Source organism: Cydia splendana, chromosome Z, assembly GCF_910591565.1.
Source record: "Cydia splendana chromosome Z, ilCydSple1.2, whole genome shotgun sequence".
NCBI lineage: Eukaryota > Metazoa > Arthropoda > Insecta > Lepidoptera > Tortricidae > Cydia > Cydia splendana.
The window spans coordinates 13,440,569-13,466,252 of NC_085987.1; the positions used below are offsets into that span (position 1 = coordinate 13,440,569).

The 25,684-nt window shown below is 39.8% G+C and overlaps 1 protein-coding gene across 1 annotated transcript; it reads right to left on the reverse strand.

Annotated features, from left to right (window-relative positions):
• LOC134804173 (succinate--CoA ligase [ADP-forming] subunit beta, mitochondrial) lies at nt 1-23,944 on the reverse strand. The gene is made up of 10 exons (XM_063777102.1): nt 23,799-23,944; nt 14,241-14,429; nt 12,264-12,334; nt 10,479-10,641; nt 10,138-10,278; nt 9,805-9,931; nt 9,305-9,448; nt 7,424-7,551; nt 1,814-1,966; nt 1-1,614 (listed from the first exon to the last, which is right to left on the reverse strand). Exons 1-10 carry the CDS (start codon nt 23,862-23,864, stop codon nt 1,435-1,437), a joined length of 1,362 nt encoding a protein of 453 aa, XP_063633172.1. The 5' UTR covers nt 23,865-23,944; the 3' UTR covers nt 1-1,434.
• Between the last annotated feature and the right edge of the window lie 1,740 nt (nt 23,945-25,684).

Consider the following 25,684-nt stretch of genomic DNA (forward strand, 5'->3'; position numbering starts at 1 on the left):
CAGATCTAAACCAAATGTATTACAACAAGTGACCTTTTAATCCAATAAATAATAATTACATGTGTTATACGGTGTTAATACAACATTGTACTTCAATCACTTTATTCCCAATAAATACACGAACTTAACAATTGTATCTATTTACAAAGAAACATTTTACAAAATACTTGATTATTGCATGTTACACGTTTCACGGTATGCCGTTAGAGGGCGCCCGCCGATTAAACAATACTTACCGAGAGGCAACAGCGACCGCGCTGGAAGCCCGCCGCGAACGCCGCCGCACATCACTAACTGTACGTGCGAGACAAAGTACGGTACGAGTACATACAGAAGCTTTACATTACTACACAACGACTTTACTAAACATTAATTCAATAAATAGAATAAGTAACTAGTAAATTTGACCTTAATATTATGAATGATTAGTGAACAACCTGTGTAAAGTTCGTAAGCTTCGTCGACTTAATTATGATAATTATTTGAATAAACGCTATCAATTTTTACAAGTGTCACCTGAAAGAACTTAATGTTTTTGCCTTGTAGTTAAAAATAATGTGTAAAGGCGCATCCGAATAATTTCGTTGTTACGTTTGCCTCAAGATGCTCCTCTCATATATGTCATCACCATCTGTTACAGTTTGAAAATATTTTATAATAAGCGGTAAAATCTTCGCAATCAAGCATTTGTGTGGTTAACTTCGTCATATAAATAAGTCTCAAAAGCTGGACACGATCGTATCAAAATCTCGAGTAAATGAGATAAACAAAATGTAAAAGGACTAAAAAATAAATAAAACATTTATAATTTGTACCTATCTACTATCAACCAATATTGATATTTATGTAACTACTACTACAGTAACTCTTAATATAATTATAATAATATCTAGAGTATGATTAACGTCGCTAGTAACAATGAATCAACTGATCGCGTTCAGTATAACAATAATATTCGAAGAAGCAAACAAGACTTACGGTAAAGACGTTTTCGTATGACTATTGAAGTGCTCAAAGGTCATTCTTGAAGCTTATATAATAAGGAATATGGTTAACGTTAAATAAATGCGTAATACTTTAACATTACACAATATAGGAATTTGCGACACATTGTTTTTTTATGTCGGTAGAATAGATAGTCTCATTACGGCAGTACGTACTCTTTTACAGTTGATAAAAACAAAACGTTAATTAAAAGTTAAATGATTCAATAATAATTACGTTGCGCAAATTATGCCGGATATAGTCAAACCAAACGAACTGCAAGGTACTACATATATACCGTAAAGGTTATCTCGCATTTCACACACGACGATACTACGAGGAACAGATCGAATGACCTTTGGCCGACTGGTGAAACATGATAGATGAGTACAAACATCGGCAAACTAACGAGTCGATCGTTTGCCGAGTGTTGGGCGAGCTAATACTGTTTTACTTCTCGAGCATGTATCTAGGGATGTCGAATTTGACCTCGACTCCGGCCTTCTTGGCGAGGGACACGATCTCGCTGAGCTGCACGACTAGCGCGGCCGCCTCGTCCAGGTCGTCGCGCGGCACGATGCGTAGACCCGACTCCGCGATCAGTTTGCGGGCCTCGTTCACCTTCGTGCCCTGAACACAAAATATAACATTCCTAACTTGCTCACACTCGTTTATAAAATTCTTGAATATCTTGGCGTACAGCGTCTGAACACCGTACGGGCAACCAAATGGTGCTCTGCGGCAACCGTGACACTATCATCCAAATATAATTATTCTGTAAGTGAAATCGTAAGGAATTATTCCATGGTGTGCCGGCGTAGCCTGTTACCTGAAGTCGGACAATGACGGGGATCTGAATGTTGAGGTTCTTGGCGGCGGTGATGATGCCCTCAGCAATGACGTCACAGCGCATGATACCGCCGAAGATGTTCACCAGGATGGCCGTCACTTTCGGGTCGGACAGAATGATCTTGAAGGCTTCCTATAAAAAAGAGTATTTAATAGCAACAATGATGATCATAGCTATCATGTCATAACCACAAGCTTTGGGCTACTATTTATAGCATATCTCAATATATTTGAAAAGTATGTTTTACAAAAGAAGCGGATGAATGTCCTTAGTATCATCATTAAAATTGAGGACTTCTGAGTTGTTTTTAGACAAACGTTCAGTCTACGTATTGCAGGTTTAAAATGTGTATTTGAATTTATGTTATTAATAATAACATAATAATAATAAGGATCTGTATCCCCACGCAAGCCTATCAAAAGACCGGGATGTATAAGCCCGTGAAAACCAAAATGAAGAAACAAAATAAGTTATTATACACCCCAATCTTTACATGTTTTTGCCACTGATGGTCGGTTTATCGAACTATAAATAATAAACGATATGTGGCAGCATGCAATTGTAATAGAACATCAATTATAAACTGCCAACAATGTATCAAAGACGGCACTTCAATATAATCATAATGAACGCGTGGACAAGTCAATAGGACCTAATTCGGTAAAAAGTATTCCAAGGCTACACGTGCCATGCGTGTCAAAAATTGGACAAATGAGCATCAATAAAACTATAAATAACGAAGCGTCTCAATATAGCTGTACATATACAAACAATCACAACACTTTCATTCTCAGCAAGTACTATTATTATGCAAAACTTGACGCCGTCAACGTCAGACGCGTTTTTTACTAAATTTTCCGTTTTATATGTGATCAAATATGTTTTTACTGGCTTTTATTACATTTTCGTAGAATTTTTTTTGTGGAAAAGTTACCTTCACATTAATGCGACACTTCGCAAAGGATACGTGACCGCAAAAATTGTAACTATGTACGAAACTAGCCGACAAACAATGGTCGAGTGACAGAAAGGAAAATGATTACACGGAGTAAAGCGCGTTCACAAGCGTCTATCACAACCAACGCACGCCCACCACCCTCGCCCGTCTCGTCCGTCTCCTCACAACCGTCATCGGGCGAGGAATTCGCCACTGCGCCCGATACCAGCGATTCGAGCGACGAGTGCGGGCCGCCGCCGCCGCCGCCACGACCACCAGCGCGACGCGGGCGGCCACCGCTGTCGGCACGCTTGGGGCCTGCGGGACATCTTGCTCCGCCCACGGCTCCCGCTGCCGGTGGTGTAGTGCGTCGCATGCGATGGTCTCAAACCATGAATGAGAACGTCATGCGCGCCTACTATGGGGCTACAGAGGGGGGAACCGACTTATGCGCGTACCGTGTCCGAATGCTTCCACTGTTTCAGGCCCTCGAACCAACCATCGACGTGACTGCGCAACGGCTATCGGATCAGGTGCGAGTCATCCAGCGGTTAAAGCGGTTGGATGACTCGACACTTGATCGGCTTCGCCTGGAGGCTCTCTCTGCTCGCGCAGCCTCCACCTCGGTGAGGGACCCGCCCGCCACATCGCCGGATCCGGTGCCGGCACCCGACCAGGCACCGGGGGCGCCGCGGGTAGATCTCTGTGCCGACGGGGAGGAGTTCGCGCAGAGTGTGAGTAGTACAGCCAATGAGCAACTGAGGAGGACTCTGTATGAGGCGATTACGCAGTATCGCTCCACACCCAATACTAGGCCACGATTACCACGTCTGCCTATGAATAGACGCAATCTAGCGCTAATGGGAGCCCTAAACGCTTTACTAGAGCCATACTTGCGGACTAGTAAAGATTTAGATGATACGCACGCGATCATGTATTGCGGAGCCATCGCGGCGTGCCGTGTTGCACGAGTCAAGTTTCCGGACGCTGAACATGCACCTAGGACCGCCGGAGGTGCCCCCGCATGGCAAATACGGATCGAGCGACGTATCAGCTCTTTTATTTAGGACTCTTATCGCAAAGCTAATCTGCTTCAGGGGGGGGCAACAATCGCCCCCGAGTAATGCGCTTTGTAAACCAGGCATTCGCGGGGACGGATATCAGGCCCCGCGACTACATAGCCAACGTTACGGAGCGCATCGACTTTCTGAAGCAGAAAGTCTATGCATGGGCAAACCGTATTCGCCGCTACAGAGAGCGTGTGGACCGATTCCAGCAGAATCGTCTTTTCCAGAGTGACCCAAGGAAGATGTACCGAAAGTGGGAGGAAACCAACCTTCGTGTGTCCGACTCACGGCCACCGGATGCTACTGTCATGAATGACTTCTGGCGTAGCATCTGGTCGGTGCCTGTCGGACACACTGAGGGGAGTTGGATGAGTGTTGTCGAGCGTGAGTGCGAGTCCATCGAACCTATGGGGGCAGTCACCATCAGCCCCGATGACGTAAGTTGTGCCATCCGAACGGCCCAGAACTGGAAAAGTCCTGGGCCGGATGGATTGCACAACTTCTGGCTAAAATGGTTCCGATGCTCGCACTCCTGCTTGGCAGCACAATTTCAACAAGCTCTCGAGCTTGGTTCTCTCCCACCTTCCTTAACAACTGGTGTCACCTTCCTGCTCTATAAGTCCGGTAGTACCACGGAAGCAAAGAACTACAGACCCATCACATGCTTGCCTACACTCTACAAGCTCCTTACATCCATTTTGAGAGCAAAAATCAACGCGCACATTGTCGCAAACAATATTTTGGCCTCTGCTCAAAATGGATGTAGGGTTGGGTCCCGTGGTACTAAAGAGCTCCTCCTCATTGACATGACCATCTGCCAACAAATCCGGCGAAACAAGGGGGCCCTCTCAGCCGCTTCGATTGACTACAAGAAGGCCTATGATTCGGTGCCTCATTAATGGCTGGGGAGGGTCTTAGAGCTGTATAAAGTTGATGCAGCTTTGAGAGCCTTCCTAACCGCGTGTATGGGGCAGTGGACCACAGTCCTTCGTCAACCAGGAGGCGGGGATGACCGACCTGGCCCGCAGGATTTTATAAGGATTGAGCGAGGAATCTTTCAGGGCGACAGTCTGAGTCCCCTATGGTTCTGCCTAGCTCTGAATCCCCTCAGCACCCTGCTGAAGGATTTGGGACTAGGTTGCCGGCTTCGGAGAGAGGGTGAAGTCATTTCTCACCTTCTGTACATGGATGACAGCAAATTATTTGCACCAAATAGCCAAGACTTGTTGGAGCTACTGAAAACCACCGAAGTCTTCAGTAGTGCCATCCACATGGAGTTTGGTGTCGATAAATGTGCGGTTATGCATGTACAGCGGGGGAGGGTTGTAAATTCAACAAATTTACAACTTTCTGAAACAATGTCTTTCAGATCTATCTCTGAATCAGAAACCTATAAATACCTTGGTATGTCACAGTCGTTGGGTATTGAGGACGAGGGTATTAGACGTTCGGTGAAGGAGCGCTTTTTCAGTCGGCTCACAAAAGTCCTTAACAGTCTTTTGTCAGGAGGCAACAAAGTGCGCGCCTTCAACGCCTGGGTAATGCCCCTACTCACTTACTCCTTTGGCACACTAAGGTGGACTCAGACCGAGCTGGACGCCCTGGATCGGAGGGTCCGGTCACTGCTCACCACACATCGCTTGCTACACCCACGCTCGTCAGTTATGAGATTGTACATCCCACGGAAGTGTGGAGGCCGAGGCTTCCTAAACGCCAAGGATCTCCACAACCGCGAGGTGTACAATCTCAGGAATTATTTCCTTAACAACGAGTGTGGGATGCATCGTGATGTGGTGGCAGTAGACAGGAACCTCACGCCGCTCTCCTTGGCAAATGAGAACTGGCGCAAACCTGTGGTACTAAGTACTGCGGATCGCAAGGCGGCATGGGAGAGTAAGGTGCTACACGGGCGGTTCTACAAGGCCCTCACGGGACCCGTGTGGACCTGCTCGCGTCGGTGAACTGGTTACGATTCGGGGACCTCTCCGGAGAAACCGAGGGTTTTGCCTGTGCAATTGCGGACGAAGTGATGATGACGAACAACTATCGGAAATATATCCTGAAGGACGGTACGGTCGACATTTGTCGGGCATGCCGCCGTCCCGGAGAGTCACTCAGGCATATCATTTCCGGTTGTTCTCATCTTGCTAACGGCGAGTACTTGCACAGACATAATCTCGTAGCCAGGATTATTCACCAGCAACTTGCTCTTCTGTATGGCCTTGTGGACCGCGAAGTACCGTACTACAAGTACTTACCTGCGCCTGTTCTCGAGAATGGTCGTGCCACGCTCTATTGGGATCGATCTATCATCACTGACAGGACTATTGTCGCCAATAAGCCTGACATCGTGCTGATAGACCGATTGCAGCGCCGGGCCGTGCTCGCCGACGTCACCATCCCCCATGATGAGAATCTCGTGAAGGCCGAGAAGGACAAGTCCAGTAAGTACCTAGACTTGGCTCACGAGATAACCGCCATGTGGGATGTTGATTCGACGATCATTGTCCCGATAGTCGTTTCAGTGAACGGTCTAATAGCGAAGAGTCTCGACCAACACCTAGAGAGACTCTCGCTGGGTGGTTGGATCAAGGGTCAGATGCAGAAGGCGGTAATTTTGCGGTAATATAGTACGTCGGTTCCTCACTCTGCGGCCCTGACCACCGGCAGCTTGGGCCAAGCCCCGCTGCCGGCGGCAATCTAGGTTAGGTTTTTTATAATGTGTTTATATGTATTTTATATTGTTTTGTAAATGTTTTTATATTTTACTTTTATATTCATATTATAAATAACCTAACTTAAGAGGAGAAATAAATAAGGATCTGTATCCCCACGCAAGCCTATCAAAAGACCGGGATGTATAGGCCCGTGAAAACCAAAATGAAGAAACAAAATAAGTTATTATACACCCCAATCATTACATGTTTTTGCCACTGATGGTCGGTTTATCGAACTATAAATAATAAACGATATGTGGCAGCATGCAATTGTAATAGAACATCAATTATAAACTGCCAACAATGTATCAAAGACGGCACTTCAATATAATCATAATGAACGCGTGGACAAGTCAATAGGACCTAATTCGGTAAAAAGTATTCCAAGGCTACACGTGCCATGCGTGTCAAAAATTGGACAAATGAGCATCAATAAAACTATAATTAACGAAGAGTCTCAATATACAAACAATCACAACACTTTCATTCTCAGCAAGTACTATTATTATGCATGTTATACATCTATAAAAGCCAGGTGTCCATAAATAAACGAACTTAGAAGCCTAATTTTCGTACGATATCTTTATTAATTACTGTACGTTAACTTTGTACGATTAAATTTATAAATTAGAAAAATGTATCCAAATACATAGTTAACTCTTGTAATGTCCACAGAAAAACGCCGTTTTCTGAACGTTTTTCATCCAATTATCGGATAGCTACCAGCCTTGGAATGAAATCTAACGAACTTTCGCCCGCACCACGTTTTTGACAATATTTTCGTGTAATAAACCTTAACTTATTCCAACTGTACCGAAATGTTTGAGGGAACATTCACACTAGTGTGAGCTATAGAGGTGGTACATACCGAGACGGCTTGCGCAGTGGCGCCGCCGCCTACGTCAAGGAAGTTGGCCGGGTCGCCGCCGTACAGCTTGATAATGTCCATGGTGGCCATGGCCAGTCCGGCGCCGTTCACCATGCAACCGATCGTGCCTGTCAAACAAAACAACCAACATACAGTTTCCTTATTTAAGTTTTTTTTTTTGTAGCTGGAGCTTTGGAGAATTTTCATAATGGCGGACGGCGAATAAGACGTTGCAAAAACTAGGTTTTAGGTAAAAAGTAAGTACCAATTCATTAAATGATAGTTCTACCATCTACCAATGACATTTACTTTTTTGTTAAGTACATACATTCAAAAAACAAAAAAAATAAAATGTTTTTATGCGAAATTTACCTAGATTCATATTAAATTTTTCCTTCTTTTGGCCTCAGAAATGCGTACCTGAGGGTGGTATTCCACCTGTGAAATGTTTTTTGGCCAATGTGTATTTTGTCTCAGAATTTGCTTAATGAGAGAGTGAGACGCAATGACATTGGACAAAGAAATTGTACAGATGGAATACCAACTTGAGCACCTTTGTATATTTTTAATATGAGTGATATTTATTGTTATCAATTACGACAATTACTTATCATACCAATTAAAATTTGAAAACAGTATCAAATGAAATATGAATATGATACGGTGATTGCTGAATTGGGGACCATTTTGTGGCATTAGTTATACAGGGTTACTTTTTTACCAGTACAATAAATCAACATACGTAATTGTTGCCAATAATAAAAAATACCAGCATTCTTTGTTACTACTATTTGGGAACAAAAAAACAAAAATACCAATGCCCGAACTTATCCGCTAAAGTACTAGAAAATGTGGATGCCTTACGCATCAATTAGCAAACGCACGAACTGGCAACTGTTTGTTTACGTCATCGCGCGCGATTTAGCGAGCGGCGGCGGCGTATTGACATAAAAAAATACTACTTGATCCCAATTCTTCCTTCATACTTGCACGGGCTTAGGACTGTCAAAATGAAGATGTTGCTTTGTGTGAAGTATGACAAAAGGTCTCGAAATCTGATAAAATTACGAAGTAAGTCTGCAACATTTTTCATTGAGGCGTATTTAAAAAATTGGAATCAACTATGTACAATGATTGAAATCTACCCTACATACCTAATTAATGGAGTCCATTTCTCGTACTAATTCACATACTTAAGTAAATGTTCAAAATGTTGTCCGTGGTTTTGTAAACAAAGCCGTGCCCGTTTTTGTACGTTTGCTTCGATTCTTTCCAAGTAATTTTCACGTTTAATTTCGTCAAACGCACTGTCTTATCGGTCAAAGGGTTGCACTTTGCATTCGCAGTTTCCCGGATGCTTTGTTGTTGATGGTTATTTGTAAGATAAGTGAGAGTTAAATAAAACGGGAACAAATAACACAAACGTATTTTTGAAGGAAATCAAGAAGTGACCTGACAACACATGTCAGTAAGAACAGAAAAATAAAACCTATCTAATGAGGTTGCGTTCTTAGTCTCCAACAGTTGTCAAATCGTGCGCCGCCGGCCGCTCGCCCCGCCCCGCCCCTTTTACCTCATACCGTTGACACCTTGTAATTAGTGCAACCAGAAGTTACTAAATTGGTGAAGGATAAATTAATTGATGCGAAATAAAAAAAAATTTTTTTTTATTTGTGCAATGTGATCTATTATCGATACCAATGATGTGGTAAAATTTATTGTACCGGTAAAAAAGTAACCCTGTATATGTTTGCTGTCCATTTTTTTTTATACTACGTCGGTGGCAAGCAAGATCCGTAGCTTACGGACGCCTGCAACTCCAGAGGTCCTGACTGTTGTCACTAATAAAGGAAAATAATGAAATAGAAATAACAATATTACCGTCGAGAGCAATGTAGTTCAGGTTGAACTTAGCGGCCTCGATTTCCTTGGGGTCTTCCTGCGTGGTGTCGCGCAGATCGAACAGCTCCTTTTGCCTGAAGTCGGCGTTGTCGTCGAAACGGAATTTGGCGTCCAGACAGAAGACTGCGAATAAATAATAATGTCATCGTAAGTCCCGTTAAAGTGGCTCTGTGAGCTGTAGACCTCGCGAGCCCTCATGATTCCGCCATTTTGAAAAATTTCGCAAAACGGAATCGAAATCTATTGAACCATCGAACCTGATCACAAAATTTCAAGAGAATTCGGTTGATGATTGCGACCTGTAGAGGTGAACATCCGGACATACGAAGGCATTTTTGCCCAAGCTGAAATGGAGACTTCGCTAGACGGAGGCTTCGTTAACGCTTCGGTCAATAATAATGTGTATGTGAAAATCGTGATAGTTTAAATCAGAACTGCTTTGTACAGTCTTCACACAAGTAATAAGTGGCACAACTTACAATTGCCAGAGAGAGCGTCCTCGGCGTAAGGGTTCACCTCGATAAGCAGAGCGTCTTTTTTCAAGAACAGCTCATACATTTTGGCAATCATGTCAGAAGCTTCTTGTTGCCTTTCTTGAAGCCCAATCTGTAAAGGAAATTATTAAAAGTTGGGAAATAATCATAAACTAAACGTTAAAACTTGTTTAGATTATAATAGAGCAAGGAATTCTACCCTAGAGATGACAGCGCTCCTAACATCGCCAACGTTTGCGTCGATCTGATCACTGTCGTGTATTCAACTTAGAAATAAATGTTTTATCCAAGACTAGGCGCTGTTACTGTTTGGCGTACCTTCTCGATGACGCGGTTGATCTGGTCAGCAGTGATTCCCGTCATGATGTCGATGGGCTCGTAGGTGATGGCCTCGGGGTTCTCCGCCGCCACGTCCTCGATGTTCACGCCACCTTGCGACGACGCGATTATCACGGGACCCTGCATTCACCACGTACACGTTATTGTGAATTCATATCTGAATCATTAAAAAGTGGTATCAAATGAAGGACCGCACAAAGAAAGCTTCATCATGATAGCGACGTAGAACTCGCGGCGCGGGAAATTGCGCTTGATGACCATGACCCATTATCTGCTTCGTCACCACTTACTAGTCGAGAAAGATTCGCAGGCCAACTTACATTGAAGCTGCGCTCCATCATGATGGCGACGTAGAACTCGCGGCGCGGGAACTTGCGCTCGGTGACCATGACCATGTTGCAGATGCGCCCGGCGGCGCCGGTCTGCTTCGTCACCAGGTACTGGTTGAGCATCTTGCTCGCGAGGTCAGCAGCTTGCTCCGGTCTGTGTACAAATAACTTCTTTATTTTTTGCATTTACTGATCGTTATTATAAATTTATAACCTATCACAAACCATAAAATGGAAACTGATAATTCTGTGTAAACTTTTAAAAGGAAAATAGTTGCTAGTACAAGTACCCCACGTACGCACACAAAATTTACAGTTTTATATATCTGAAATCTGAACATGCAGTACTCGGTTATTTATGTGCTAAATAAAGGTTGCTATGATAACATACAGTGGAATCTCGATATATATATTTTTCGCGTACGAATTTGAACCTACGAAAAATACGGTTTGTATAATTGTTGTCTTTGACATGTTTTATTCCATATATAATTAACATATAAATAGCAGCATATACGATTATACTCGGTCAACAATTGTAAAGATAATGAATAGTCCAAGGTCCAAAGTCAACGACCAATCAGTTGATTAGCCACGGGCAAGGCTCCCACTGCAGTGACTCGATGCTAGGTCGAAAGGGCCTAAGAATATTGCTGATCCCTATGTCTATAACGCATTTTAGCGTGCTGAGCGTAGCACGGGAAGTCGACCATCAAACCTAATACAAACAATAACTATTCAGGGACGCTCCAGATAAGCCAATGCTTTGCAGGTATTACGTAACTAAACTGAACGGCTTGACGCCTTATCCTAATATACTTCCTTATATAACAACTATACTTAAATGTATGGGTGCTAAAATCCACCGACCGTCGTGTTTGATTAAGTAATTGTGCCGACACGTAGCAAGCCAGCAAGTGATGTTTCACGTGACTATTTCGAATAATACGATAAAGTAGAAAGTTTACGTGTTCCGAATGAGTTATATGTAATGATTCACTTTGTCGATGACATGATATTTCGTCACGTATTTCGCTTAAGATATTGTGTGCGCAACTGGCGTCCCACTTGGCGGTTAGGGAGACATTAGTTGCCTATTTGACTGTCGTTTGATGATAAGGAGGAAATTCATATTAATTTTACAACGCGATTATCGTTTTTTTTTTGTTTCCTTCACGAACATAAAATATAGGACGCAGCAACTTGAATGTTTGAATTCGTATTTCATCGACACAAGAGGAATATATTTCAAGATGTATTTATATTTGTGCATTTGTTATTGGACTGGAACAAACAGTCTAGCAGCGCCAGTGTGCATATGTCTCTTTGATCAGGCCAATCTTGTTATGCCTACGACTCGGACACTTCTGATCGTTATCTTATTGTCTTGGAGCGTAATTATCGGTGACACGGTAATATATTATAACAATGACGTGAAACGATTTATTGTCGTTTCGATACAACACAGTCGTGGGTTCATGAATACTTATTTTAGTGTTTGTAAACTATTTAGGAGGCGATTCTTAAATTGTGTATACATATTACAATTACATATACAATCTTGATTGTTGCATACATATGTAAGTGTCTTTTAAAAATTATTACCACATTTCTTACGCAATGAATAGTATGATAGGTATGGCCTTGCTTTTCAGGTCATTGCGTGTACGCGATAAAATCTGGGCAAGCATGATCTAGTTTTCACCTATTGTAGGTACACTAAATTACTATCTTTTTTATACTTAACGATACGGTATTTACATCAACAAAACTTACGTGGAAACCATACGGACACCGCCTTTGAGACCATTCTTGAAGGCTCCCTTTCCTCGTCCTCCGGCTAGGACCTGCGCAAATGATAATGTTTATTTAATTATTCTCTGTACACATATGATTTTCGGAAACACTCATATGGTTCCTATATGTGTAATTGGCGCAAGAACTCGCATGCGAATGTCTCTACATTGCAGTATCTGATCAATCGCTTCTATTAATTGTACCTCAGTAGTCGGCAAAGCAATGTAACTGAAAATCGCAAGTGAGTTATCGCACAAACGGTTGCCGCACGGCACGCGAATCGTGTGGCTACGACAGTTAACCCTTTTCCAGACAGTACGATTTATTGACCACATACGCGCCAATTGAATTTCAACTTTAGCATTCGGATTTAAAGATTGCACTTTCGGGAAATGTGACTTGTCCAGTGGCGGATTTGCCATAAGGCCCAGTAGGCCCGGGCCTAGGGCGGCAAGATGTTAGAGGCGGCAAATGGTGACAAAAAATTCGCTGATGGTAACAAGAAATATTTAACTCAAAATGTAGTCAATATGATGGGTGCTGAGAAAGGGGCGGCTACAGGGCCTGGGGCCTAGGGCGGCAAAGACTGCAAATCCGCCACTGGACTTGTCTTCAAATGAATAATCAAAGCTTGATTAATTGTTGGGAAAACCTTGTATATTGGCGCGGCCTGGCAAAGGGTAAAGTCCAACTAAAATCATCCAAAAATCATGCCTCGAAGGACCCCGTTTCCTCCTACGTCGTGCTACCGTCATCCGATGTCCAGACCCCCCCCCCCCCCTAATTTGAAATGACGTAATTTATGAATAGCCCCTAGGTAATTTCGTCATTATATACATGTCGCAGTCGGATCGTATAATCCGCCGTATTACATTACGCGACGGTTTAACGATTAGCCGGATTGAATGCGGCTGAATGAGAATCCGCCGGAATGTATTCGGCGCCATACGTTCTTCAACACGGCTAGCCGTATTGTAATACAGCGAGTCTTTAGCCGCCGCTTTGACAGTTTTTAGTTCCCATTTTTAACACTCGTGACGCTGCCTGACATAACAACAACAAACTATGAAAAACTCTGGGGTGTCCATCAAATCTGGAGTTCGTCGGACTGTTTCTTTTCAAAAAACATTTCATTCGCAACTTAACTAGACGAAGCCCCGCTTCGCGGGGCTCCTATTTCTGAGCGGTTTGCCCTTCGGGCATCTGAAGCTACCTAACGAACCTACCTACCTATTGATTTAGTGAGACGTCCCTGGAAACATTACAATTTGGGGAAAAACGCGTAGCTGTAGGTAAGTAGGTTAGGTTCGTTAGGTAGCTTCAGATGCCCGAAGGGCAAACCGCCCAGAAAAAGGAGCCCCGCAAAGCGGGGCTCCGTCTATTTAAGTTGTGAAGGAAATGTTTTGGAAAATAAACATATGTAGTGCGGTGGGACCATGGTATAAATAAATTAAATTGCAAACATTGTCAAACTCCGGACCCAAAGAACTGGTCTCTCTACAATCTATATAGTAGTACGATGCGGCTAAACGTAGGCCGCCTTATTGAAGAACGTATAGCAATGACAATCCGGCTAATCGTCGAACCGCCGCATTTCAAAACGCCCGTTTTTGAAAACGGCTAGCCGTAATGTAATACGGCGGATTATACGATCTGACTACGACATACATATAACGAAATCGTCTAGATCCCGAAAAGTCGGCCAAGTTACTGTTTATTAAATAAAACGCACCTATATTCTTGCTCAAATACTAAACGTTTCGTTTTTTTTTTTAAATAAAAAATGCTAAAAATGTAATATTTGACGTTTTTTAAGTACCAAATCTTGACATCCGCATCCGCATCCGCGGATGTGCGGCTTTAAATATCCGCATCCGCATCCGCGGATGTCAAAAAATCTGCATCCGCAACATCCCTGAGTCCAACATTGGACTGTAATTGAAACGATTAACTAACCTGAGCTTTAAGGACGATGTCCTTGCTGTTGAGCTCCTTAGCGAACTTAAGGGCGTCGTCCTTGGACTTGGCGACGTTGAACTTGGGCACCGGGATGCCAGCGTCGCGCAGCAGCGTGTAGCTCACGTACTCGTGTACGTTCAGGTTGCGGACTTGCTGCTTGTGGGGCAGGGCCGTCGCTGCCAGTAGCTGTGGACCTCGAGCTAATTAGTCCGAAGAAAGTCTATAAAAACTGTGTTAACACGTTCCCTGCCCGGATGGGCAATGAGGACAGTGAACGTGTTTAGTTGACTGAGTTCAGAGAATATAAATGATTAAACTAAAATTGTGATTAAATGAATTTTAGCTTTTAAGATTAGGTATATTTATTGAATGTATGTTTCTATTTCTATGGGTATTGTTGCCTGAAATTATCTTTTTTATTTCATTTTGATTTGATATATATGTACCTACATAGAGTTAGGACCAAGCTAAGTTGGCAGCGATTTAAATAGCCCAGACTGCAACTGTTATTTAAACGTCATTTTTTCATAAAATTTTGACGTTAAAAATAACACTTGCTGGGCACACACACACTGTCTGGGCTGGGCTAATCAAAATCGCTGCTAGCTTAGCTTGGTCTAACTCTAATATTTTTCTCCAGTTCAAAAAGTTTGCTGAAGATGATTAACTAACTACCGTATAGTATAGGATAGCTTTTTGAAGGATGTACGAGTATTTCACCAATAAAAAAAACCGGTCAAGTGCGAGTCGAACTTGCGTCCCAAGGGTTCCGTACTGCACACATTTTCGAACGAGCGAGCAAAGCGAAGTTCATAAGTACATTCAACTGTTCATTCAATTTTTCCACACACGGCTGGCTATCTTTAATTTTGTTCGAAGTTCGAAGTTCGTAAATTGCTGGCATCTCACTCTGTCACTCTAATTACGGTTTCATTGGAGTAAAAGAGAAATCCCCGCAATTTGCGAACTTCGGTGTTCGCGGTAGACCCTCTGATATACGGCAGTTCAGCCTTCTCATTTAGCTACTCGTACTTAAACCAATTGTTTTTCTGTTTGAGCACTAACCTCCTAAAGCTCATCCTTCGACCTTGCGTGGAGGCGCACCTCTCTTGGATGCTTCAGGCCTTCGGCCCAACGCAGAGCTCGGCCTTCAACCTTCGTACTAGCTGTCCACACCACGTTTCACGTAAATCAATTGCGGTTGTGGCCCTGATAGAGCTTATCCGCAATTCTTATTCTTAAGTCCGGCTTACGCTTAATTGCAGACTTCTTACACGTTTTTCCAGTAATCTATAGGTATCGGGCCCAATCGCTTAACAAAAGATGGAACAAAATCGACGATCTCCTTTGCAGGAAGCATGCACATGTCGAAGGCTCCGGGCCTTCGACCTTCGCATACAGACACTTGTACTATAATTGTTCTGTGTTTGAACACTAACCTCCCGCAACTCGGCCATCGGCCGTGTGTTTCAAAAAGCTACTGGGGGATGCTTCGGGCCTTCGGCCCTACGCGTAGCTCGGCCTTCGGCCTTCGCAAAAGCTGTCCACACCGAGTTTCACGTAAACCATTACGGCTGTGTCCCTAAAACAGCCCAACCGCGTTTTTTTTTCTTAAGTCCGACTCACGCTTGACTCTTGATATCTAATAGGTTTTCCTGTCATCTAGAGGTAACACAGGTGCAAAACTTTGATTTGAATTTTCTCATATTCCCCCTAAAAGAGCTTATGCTATGCTGAGAGCTATGCTTAAAATTCATTTGTTTTATTACATGTCCGTCTTTGGGTCACAGACTTCCATATGTGTACCAAATTTCAACTTAATTGGTCCAGTAGTTTTGGAGCAAATAGGCTGTGACAGACGGACAGACAGACGCACGAGTGATCCTATAAGGGTTCCGTTTTTTCCTTTTGAGTTACGGAACCCTAAAAATCGTAGTTTTTTTTATTTCCCAACGCTTATTGTATAAGACGTGGTGGTCTTTACCCAAATTGGTCAATATAGCAGTGCTCTGTTACTGAATATGAATTTTTGCGATTACGAAGTCTCATATCTCGAAATCGTACAATTGACTGACACGGGTAACTAAAAAAGCCACTTATTTACTCGTATGTAGACGAGCACAGCCTATGAACTAACCACATGGCATCTAATCAGTGATCTACTCCTGATAGCTAATTAGAAAAGATCTACCAAGCGGGTAATAGTTCACCGTCACTGCACTTGTCAAGGTATCCTTGCTCAGGAAATACTAGCCAATCAATAACGCATAGGACGTGTCAGACTAGCGCAGTAAAGACAGGGACACACTTATCCCACGTACGCAACGTTATGCAATGCATTATGACATCTAAACCCTGAAAGTTGTATGCTTAGAAACATACTTGTCATGCGTTGCGTTGCGTATGACAAGTATGTTTCTAAGCGTACAAATTTCAGGGTTCAGATGTCATAATGCATTGCATACGTTGCATACGTGGAATAAGTGTGTCCCTAGCTTAATTACTGTATGTATGTGATATATGGGCATTGTTAACATAGCAATAGACATGCAATCAATAACGTCGACCCTCCCCCCGCGCTACCGCTATATGTAACAAATGCATATACAGAGTGCTAACGCAATTTAAGACTCGGGCATTATCTGTTCTGAAAGTCTGTTATGTACCATGTGTATACCATCGTTGATGCAGTTATTCATTTGCGAATCTTTTAAGTCAGTACGTGGGTTGCTGTTAATACTAATGGCAAAGCGCTGTGACATACGGTCGCTGTACTACCCGTTCGTTTCAAGTTTGCCGTTACCTCCCAGTCCGCTTCCCCGCATCACGCTCTCTGACGCCTATCTACTCGGTTACCACAGCTTTACAATTAGTTTTATTACTTACATTTAATATAATCAAAACAATTATTAAATAAAATGAGCATCAAAAGATAAAGTACGAAATTATTTTTTGTCGACAGTACTAGTAATTCTACCTGTGACGTTTTCATGTAACGGTCGCCCATAGTCAACTTGAAGCGAATGGGTTAGTAGGCATTGTCCGAAACCTAACCAGTTTATACTTATACTAGAGGTCCGCCCCAGCTTCGCACGGGTTACACAAAGCCTTAACTAATTATAAACTTAAACCTTCCTGAAAAATCACTCTATTTATATGTGAAAACTGTATGAAAATCCGTTCAATAATTATTGAGTTTATCGCGAACATACAAACACACAGACAGACGCGGCGCGGCGGGGGGAGATTGTTTTATAAGGTGTAGTGATACTACTTAAGGGGCCGGTATATGACGTTTTCGATTTAGACCTCACTTTGTAACCATAATTTGTTCAATAAATGTTTGATAATTGCATTAAATTACACGTAAATTTATTCACGAAGAAACCGTGTACCGACTCTTCATACCATTATATTTTTAATTTGCTGTTATTCTCCACAAATCGACATTAAAAGTATCAAAAAATCAAAATATGGAGTTCCGTTTGAGACAGAATCAAAACAATTTTGTCTTTGACAGTAATTGAATTATTGTATGATTTTGGAAGCTAGATAATTCAGCTACCAATTTATTATCGATTTATATTTTTACTCACAAAGACAACACAGAAATTCAATCTCAAATGTAAACTTTCGAACAATTTCCATACATTGACGACATCACTCAAAATTCTTCTTCAAGTCAGATGCCCGTTGGGGCTACACCGGAGCACACGTGTACTTCTTCAAATGAAAATGACAGCTTGATTTTCTTGCTTTTGACAATTATATTGACATTAAATCATATACGCACACGAGAAAGCATACCAGTAGATAAAATGTATTTCAAAAAATAGGGTACATAAATATCAGCCCTCGTCTCATTTAAATTTCATTTGCTGTTATTTACGGGTCATTATTGTTGAAAACCGCAGTAAACTATCTTAAAACAATACGATTACAGTCGAATTTAAGTATTATGTTCCTTCAAAACTCGCTTAAAATGAAAAAAGTTTAAAGACTCATCTTTACTGATTGGTATCAATTTTTATTATGCTGGTATCATTTTGCGTCATTTTAAAAACGTATTTGACTTCTGTATGTCAATGAATTTTGATGACAACTGTAATCTTGTATTATATTATAGAACTTTTATATTAAAATATTGCCTATTAACAGGAAGAGTTATGTAATTCGTATAAGTAATACCTGAAAGTCGTGTACCTAGATCTGTAATACCATGGATTGCGACGAATAAATTATTATGATTATGCCGTTCATTCCGTCTATATGTATAATGCGTGTACGTGCTGTTCTCTGAAAATCTTCAAGAAAAAATAACGGCTAGACCAGCACTAAGTACTAGCAAGTTTTTGCGGCTTTGGAGACCGAGATGAAGCTTACAGGCTAATAGCGTTGTGGCCTGGTTATTGTTATGTATACCTATGTATCGAATGTTTTATAAATTTACTATAAAAAGCAATGTTTTATTTCGATTAGGTCTACATTTTGTGCATATCGCATATCTGAAGTATTTTCGTACTAAACTTGAAACTTTCGTTGAAACTAAATAAAATAATTATTCCAAATGTACAGTCACCTGCAATTTATGTTACACAACGAAGGCCGCAAAAATATCTGACACGATCTTATTTGTAGAACCATAAGAGCATGTCACATATTTTTGCGGCCTTCGAAGAGTAGGTACCGTCATTAGTCATTATCACCAACTTTGCCCGCTTTTTCTTTTAAACACGAATTTCTCAAAAAAAAATCTCATCATATGACTTTTTTTTGCTCAGCACGTCCATTGTGATCAAACGCATCAGTTTATGTGAAGAAAACATTTTTTTATCATGTTTTTACCCATTTTTTGCGTTTTAGAGGGCGGGCAAATAAAGAAATAAAATAAAAAAATATCCGGGGTTTTCGCCAACATTGCCCACGTCAATCTGGTATTCAAATACAGCTCATATGATGATGATGTCTAAGGATCACTTAAAGGTTTTGGGCAATCCTACCATTCCCTGTTAATAACTTAGCGATAAGTGTAAAAACTTTTAAATAAATTTGCTGGGCAATGTTGCCTACCCGTTTTTGCCCATTTCCAAATAAGGCTCGCCTAAGCATTTTACAAAGGCTAGGGTTGTCACTTTTGAGAAAATCTGTTACAATAGTTTAATGACCAAAAATATGATTTTTGTTGTGTTTTCATTCGTTAACGGGAGAAAACATCTAAATAAAGGATAATAAGACAAATTAAATACAGTATATATTTATAAACTTATTTTAGTGTACAAACATAACCTTCTTTTACTTGCGAAGTTGGATAAATTAGATGAAAGTGACAACCCTAATCCGTTTTTGGTGGTGGGCAATGTTGGTATGGATGCCAAATTACCGGATTACTTTGCCCACCGCTAAAACTTATGTGTATTTAGGCCTTTTTAGTTTAAATCTCAATAGACATAATCTATGCTTCATGTGTTATAACTGAAACCCGGAAATATTTGTCAAAGGGTTCTCAATTTTTTCTACTTGCATTCATTATTTATCAATTTTTTGCCCGCCGAAATATACCCTATATTAGACAACACGCTCAAAATTCCCAAGTCAAGTTATGCACAAGTTTGGCATATATTTTGTCAGAAATATAACCAATTTTCTACTAAAAACAGAAGGGTGGCCATAACTATTATCATTTTTTCCACATTAACGAATTTGTTTAAAATTGTCGTTTTGGGCAAAGTTTCCCTGGAGGCAAAGTTGGCGCTAATGACGTAACATATTATTGCAGGTGACTGTACATAAATGTTTCGGTGATTTTGAGATTATTTTCCAGGTTAGTTTACTAACAATCAAGTTATGCAGATACCGATTTCGTGAACGTATAAGTAGTAAGGTACCGCTATTGTTTAGCGATACCGATTATTTTTGAAGGTAAAACTATACCGGTTGAAATATAAAGATATTAAAATTACAGCAGGGACAACCATTTTTTATAGGTGTACCTAAACCATCATTGGCCGAGCGTTAGCAAAGGTCTCCGTTTCAGCTTGGGCAAAAATGCTTTTGTATGTTCTCCTTTGCAGATCACATGTCTCAATTGATTCTCGTGAAAATTTGTAAGCAGGTTCGATAGAACTATTCTGTTTCGCTTTATCCGCCAAAATGGAATTGCCACCCTGCTGAAACTTAATTTATTTAAATTCCTATTGAATGGATTTTGCACCTTATGAAAAACCGTATAGAGTAGTAAATAACATTTTACATCTGACTTAATGACATCTTATTTTATTCGCTTTAATTGTACAAAACGCGTATCTCGACAAAGCAATATTAGGTAGTAAAACAGTCAACAATCAAATGAATTAAATAGGTACGTCACGTGTGACATGAACAGACAAGGAAAGCAAGATTAAATGCATTGTTTCTCTTTCATCTTTAAATGGAATGCTTTTACCCTCAAAGGAGGCTAGTGGTCAATACTAAACTAAAAGTCCAATCTTAAGAAAACATGATGGGTCACTGACCTGTCCCAGTAAAGTGAGGTAGTGTGCGTGAAGTGCGCTTGTGTGTGAAATGGGGTAAATTGACAGAATCTGATATTTTACCCACCGCTACCGTCGCCTTAACTACTTATAACGATTTGCCTGTTGACAGTTGCTAGCTCAACATGATATAGTTGAGCTCAATATCACGTGGACTTTGTTCACTCCACCAGTCCAAGTTGAAAAGTTCACCTGATATTAGCTCTATTCTATACATGTAGATACTTGCTACTGATACTACTGATTATCTCATAAAACGAAATGTTACGATCTATAGTATATATCTTTAGATATTTAAATAAAAGTAAACATAATCTACCTTCAAATTGTTCCTCAAGCCAGTTGAGGGTAGATGAAAACATTACATGATCAAATAATGTAGGTTAAAGTCAGGTCGTTCAATGACAGATCCGCTTTTGTATTTGGTTGGTTAACCAATAAATGTTATAACTATAGTGTGTAGCTTTCAAATAGAGCTCGACGGCTAATCCTATTGACCCGAAATTGTACAAATTGTACAAAATGATACAAATTAGTGTACGAGATTACATAAGCTGAGACAATCTTCATATTGTTAAGGAGTAACTTCTATGTTGCGGTTTATAGATTATCTAATTAACGTCCACTTTGATGATCATTGCCAAATTTTAATTATGATTTGACTAAGGAAGCCACAAGTAAGGGTTATGATTATTGCAGTTTATGTAAACTAAGTAGGTACCTACGACGATACGTGAGTGCGTAGGTATGTTTTCTCTACGGTCAATAAAGTTTCAATTGATTTTAAATAAAGATTATGAGCATTAAGAAAAAAAACCGGACTAGTGCGAGTCGGCCTCGCCCACCGAGGGTTCCGTACTTTTTAGTATTTGTTGTTATAGTGGCAACAGAAATACATCATCTGTGAAAATTTCAACTGTCTAGCTGTCACAGTTCGTGAGATACAGCCTGGTGACAGACGGACAGCGGAGTCTTAGTAATAGGGTCCCGTTTTACCCTTTGGGTACGGAACCCTAAAACCATCTTTGAAAACAAGAAACTACTAAAAAATTGCAGACGCATAAATTCGCGCTTTATTCAGATAAGTGGATTTTTAAAATACTTATTTTTACAATAAGAATAAATAAGGAAAAATTTTATGTTTCTCATACTATATGGTTGACTTGACTGTTGGCCTTTTAGAGAAAAAAGAACCAGAAATAAGGTAAAATGGCATAAATGAACTATGGAAATTGACATATATATTGACTTACTGAATGTAAATTGTAAATTTCAATAGATTTAAATAAATGAATAAGTTTTTTCTTATCATTAAATTAAGTACAGTTCATTTTGTTTAAATGTATTAGCATGATGTTTGTAAATGACAATATTGATGAAATGAAGATAGATTGATGAATACTATGTATAGAATATTTATTGAAATATGTTGGAGGGGTAGCTACATACAGATTAATTTACAAGAGGGGGCCATCTTGTAAATTAATCTGTATGTAGCTACCCCTCCAACATATTTCAATAAATATTCTATACATAGTATTCATCAATCTATCTTCATAGGCTGGTAACTGATTTTTATATCACATTGCTAGGGTAGGTACAATGTTCTTCTTTCATTATTAGCTTTTTGTTGCATTAGATAAAGCACATTCCAAAAAAGTTAAATAGCATGAAAAAATATCTGCAAGCGGCAGTCATCCAATCACATCAGAAATCGACTTACACCCCACTGCTGGGCACAGGCCTCCTCTCATTCTACAAAAGCACCCCCTCTTGTAGAATGAGACTGTCCCCGCACTAGCCTTCAACTTTTTTTAGAGATATATGAAGCTATGACAATGACAAAGTGGTCTCACCTGTCCCTTGCCTTAAACCCCACAGAGTTAAAAAAACAGTAATAAATAGCCTTATGCCCATCTCTAGGACTAAAGCTTTTAACAAGCCAAATTTCATTAAAATCAGTTCAGTAGTTAATGATCAGTAGTCAATCAATTCAGGTAATGACTCATGATAATATTATTTAAAAGTATCAATCAGGATAAATCCTATTGGTTTAATAGTTGTATATGTAAGTCACAGTGCTAAACCATAGTTATATAGAAAATCTGCTGTGTTGCCTTCGAAGTGACATAAGCATGCATACAATTCAGAAAAGGGAAGGTTTACTTTTTTTTTTGTGAACACCAGGGGCCCTAGGCCCTGTCATATTACACAGTGAATATACAATACTTTCATCTTAGAATAGCATTATACATAGATTCTTTATTACTGAATGTAAGAGCAGTATAATACTTTACCTTGAGCTAGATTGAGCTGCCAAATTAAAAGATATTGTTGGACTTTAGTTCATAACTTGGCCAAATAAAACCAACCAGCACCAATTTGGTGATTAATCCAACAATGTAACTTATATTATATTATAGTAATTAATTGATTTAGTCAAAAGTACAATTTATTTATGCCTTTGGCCTTGTACACAATCAAGCAATAAGGTTCACAGAACAATGCACAATAACATTCAACATGCAAGAGTATTTTTATGTTATACTATTCTTTACAAATAAATACAATGACTTGTAAATAAATGTATTCTGCAAGATGATTTACTTCTTTATGCAAATACAAGTATTGAGAAACAGATGATCAAATCGGTTATCAATTGAGTTATGTGTAATCAATCAATACACCAATATCAATCTTTAAGATATTGCTCGGAAAATGAATCTAATCTAAACCATCAAAAAACCGAATGATGACGTAAGATTCGCAGCCGAAACTACAAGGTCAAATTTAAAAATAAAATTGTAATTACATAAATCTAACCTACACCTTAGTTAGGTAATTCTATATTATTAATATTGTAAAAACTTACAGTTAGGTTCGACGAATAAAATTAAATTCAATCCAGTCGGCCGAAGAATATGGATTTTTGTACTGCGACACGTAAAAGTGCTACGAATACAGTTAGATTTAGATGAACCCAGTAACGCTTAGTGTACATTAGAAGGATTGAAGGTTTAATTACCTTTGTTCCATTATTCCGAATTACTGTTTCAGCAAGACCAAGAGAACGAGGAAGGAAAGTCGCCATTTTTACGGGAATGAGGATGGATGAAGCAGAGTGAGGTGAGAGGAATGACAGTGACACATGACATGACAACGATTTGACGTTTAAATGAAAAGTGCCGAGTTCTGTTTCACACATCTGTAAATCTGCTTGAAGGCCGAAGTAATCCTCATTCTTTTGAAATCTGAACTTTTGTTTGTTGTTTACTATAAAAATGTAATTACATTTATCATTAATTATTATAACTTGGTCAAGCAAATCATGTCAGTAGAAAAAGGCGCGAATTTCAAATTTTCTATGGGACGATAACCCTTCGCGCCTACATTTTTTAAATTTGCCGCCTTTTTCTACTGACAAGATTTGCTTGACCAAGTATACTTAACCCATTCAGGGCCAGCGACTCAGCGTATGGGTCATGCTCAAACAGTTCCGCAGGGCCAGTGACTCACATGTGAGTCTTGAATAAATTCTGATTTAAACTTAAACGAAACCTAATTTGATGTAATAACGTAAGTATCATATACGCTAACAACCATTTCTACAAGGTATATTAGGTAAAAAAATTATAAACACGTATTTTTTAATGAAAACAGGGTCTAGAATATTCAAGTTTGGTTTACTATCAGTGCAATATAGTAAATATACTGAAATTCTAGATACATATGCGATGCAAGCAAACAGAAAAATCCATATTTAAAAAATACAAATAATATATATATTTCAGAAGTTATTGACATGGCTCAAGGTATGGGTCACCGTGGCCTGGCGCTACTTGTAAAAACTACTAATGTTTCCGTAGCAGGCTAAAATAAACTTTATTGGCTTGTTTTAAAGCTTATTTCATGTTGAAGCTATTTGATATTGTACCATTTTACAACCGATTACTGTTTGGATGATGGTAAGCCACATTTTGTAGGAACCAAACCGTAGTATAATAATATTTTGTTTTGTATAAGGGGTAAGGCAACTAGGATTTTCTCCCACTGTACTTTTATGTCATAATATTTGGTGATCGTTGTATTGTATCTTAGGCAATTACCTACTAACAATGATGTTAATGTTAAGGTTAATTTTTTTTTCGTTTCAATATAAAACAAGGCGGTTGAAACAGTCATCACTAACTAATATGTATTGTATTACAAATAGTTTGTGACAAATATTTACAAGTTCTTTAAAACGTCGTGGTTTCTACGGCAGATTAGAAAGTAAGTACTATAATACATTTTAAGTTCTCTATTGTTACTAATATAAAGCCTGACAACAGTTTATTTAACCCTGAGATAGTGTCGCTGCAAACAGCTTACGTATGGCAATAATGTGCGTACGTCATGTATAGTCGGGGTAGTGGGCATTGGCTTCATGTTGATACGTGGTTGATACTCGTATAATGTCAAAACATTGCTTACAGAGAATTCGGTTCATTCAATTTACCTATTCGTCAAAATATGATTCTAAATATTCAATATTATTATATTCTTCGTTTTCTTACTCTGACGAAGTCTGATTTTCATCAGATGTTGTGTCGCTTTCAGGACCACCAACCTCGATTATAAAACGTTCAGTCTCCAATTCGATTATAGGATTTTTATCGTCGATCTACATAAACCTTAAATGAAATATTAAAGTTTAAACCTAATAACTAACCAGTTCAATAAAACCGCACTATAAAATGTCAATACCGGTCATGTCAACAACCAACTTTAAAACATTGTTTATTGGAATGCTATGTAATCCTTCGTCTTTTTTAAGCTGTAAGTATTTGATTGCATTCACTACAATTTTTTTCGCATCTTTGGTAATTTTTTTTGGCATTTTTTAATGAAACCGTTTATATTTGAATATAT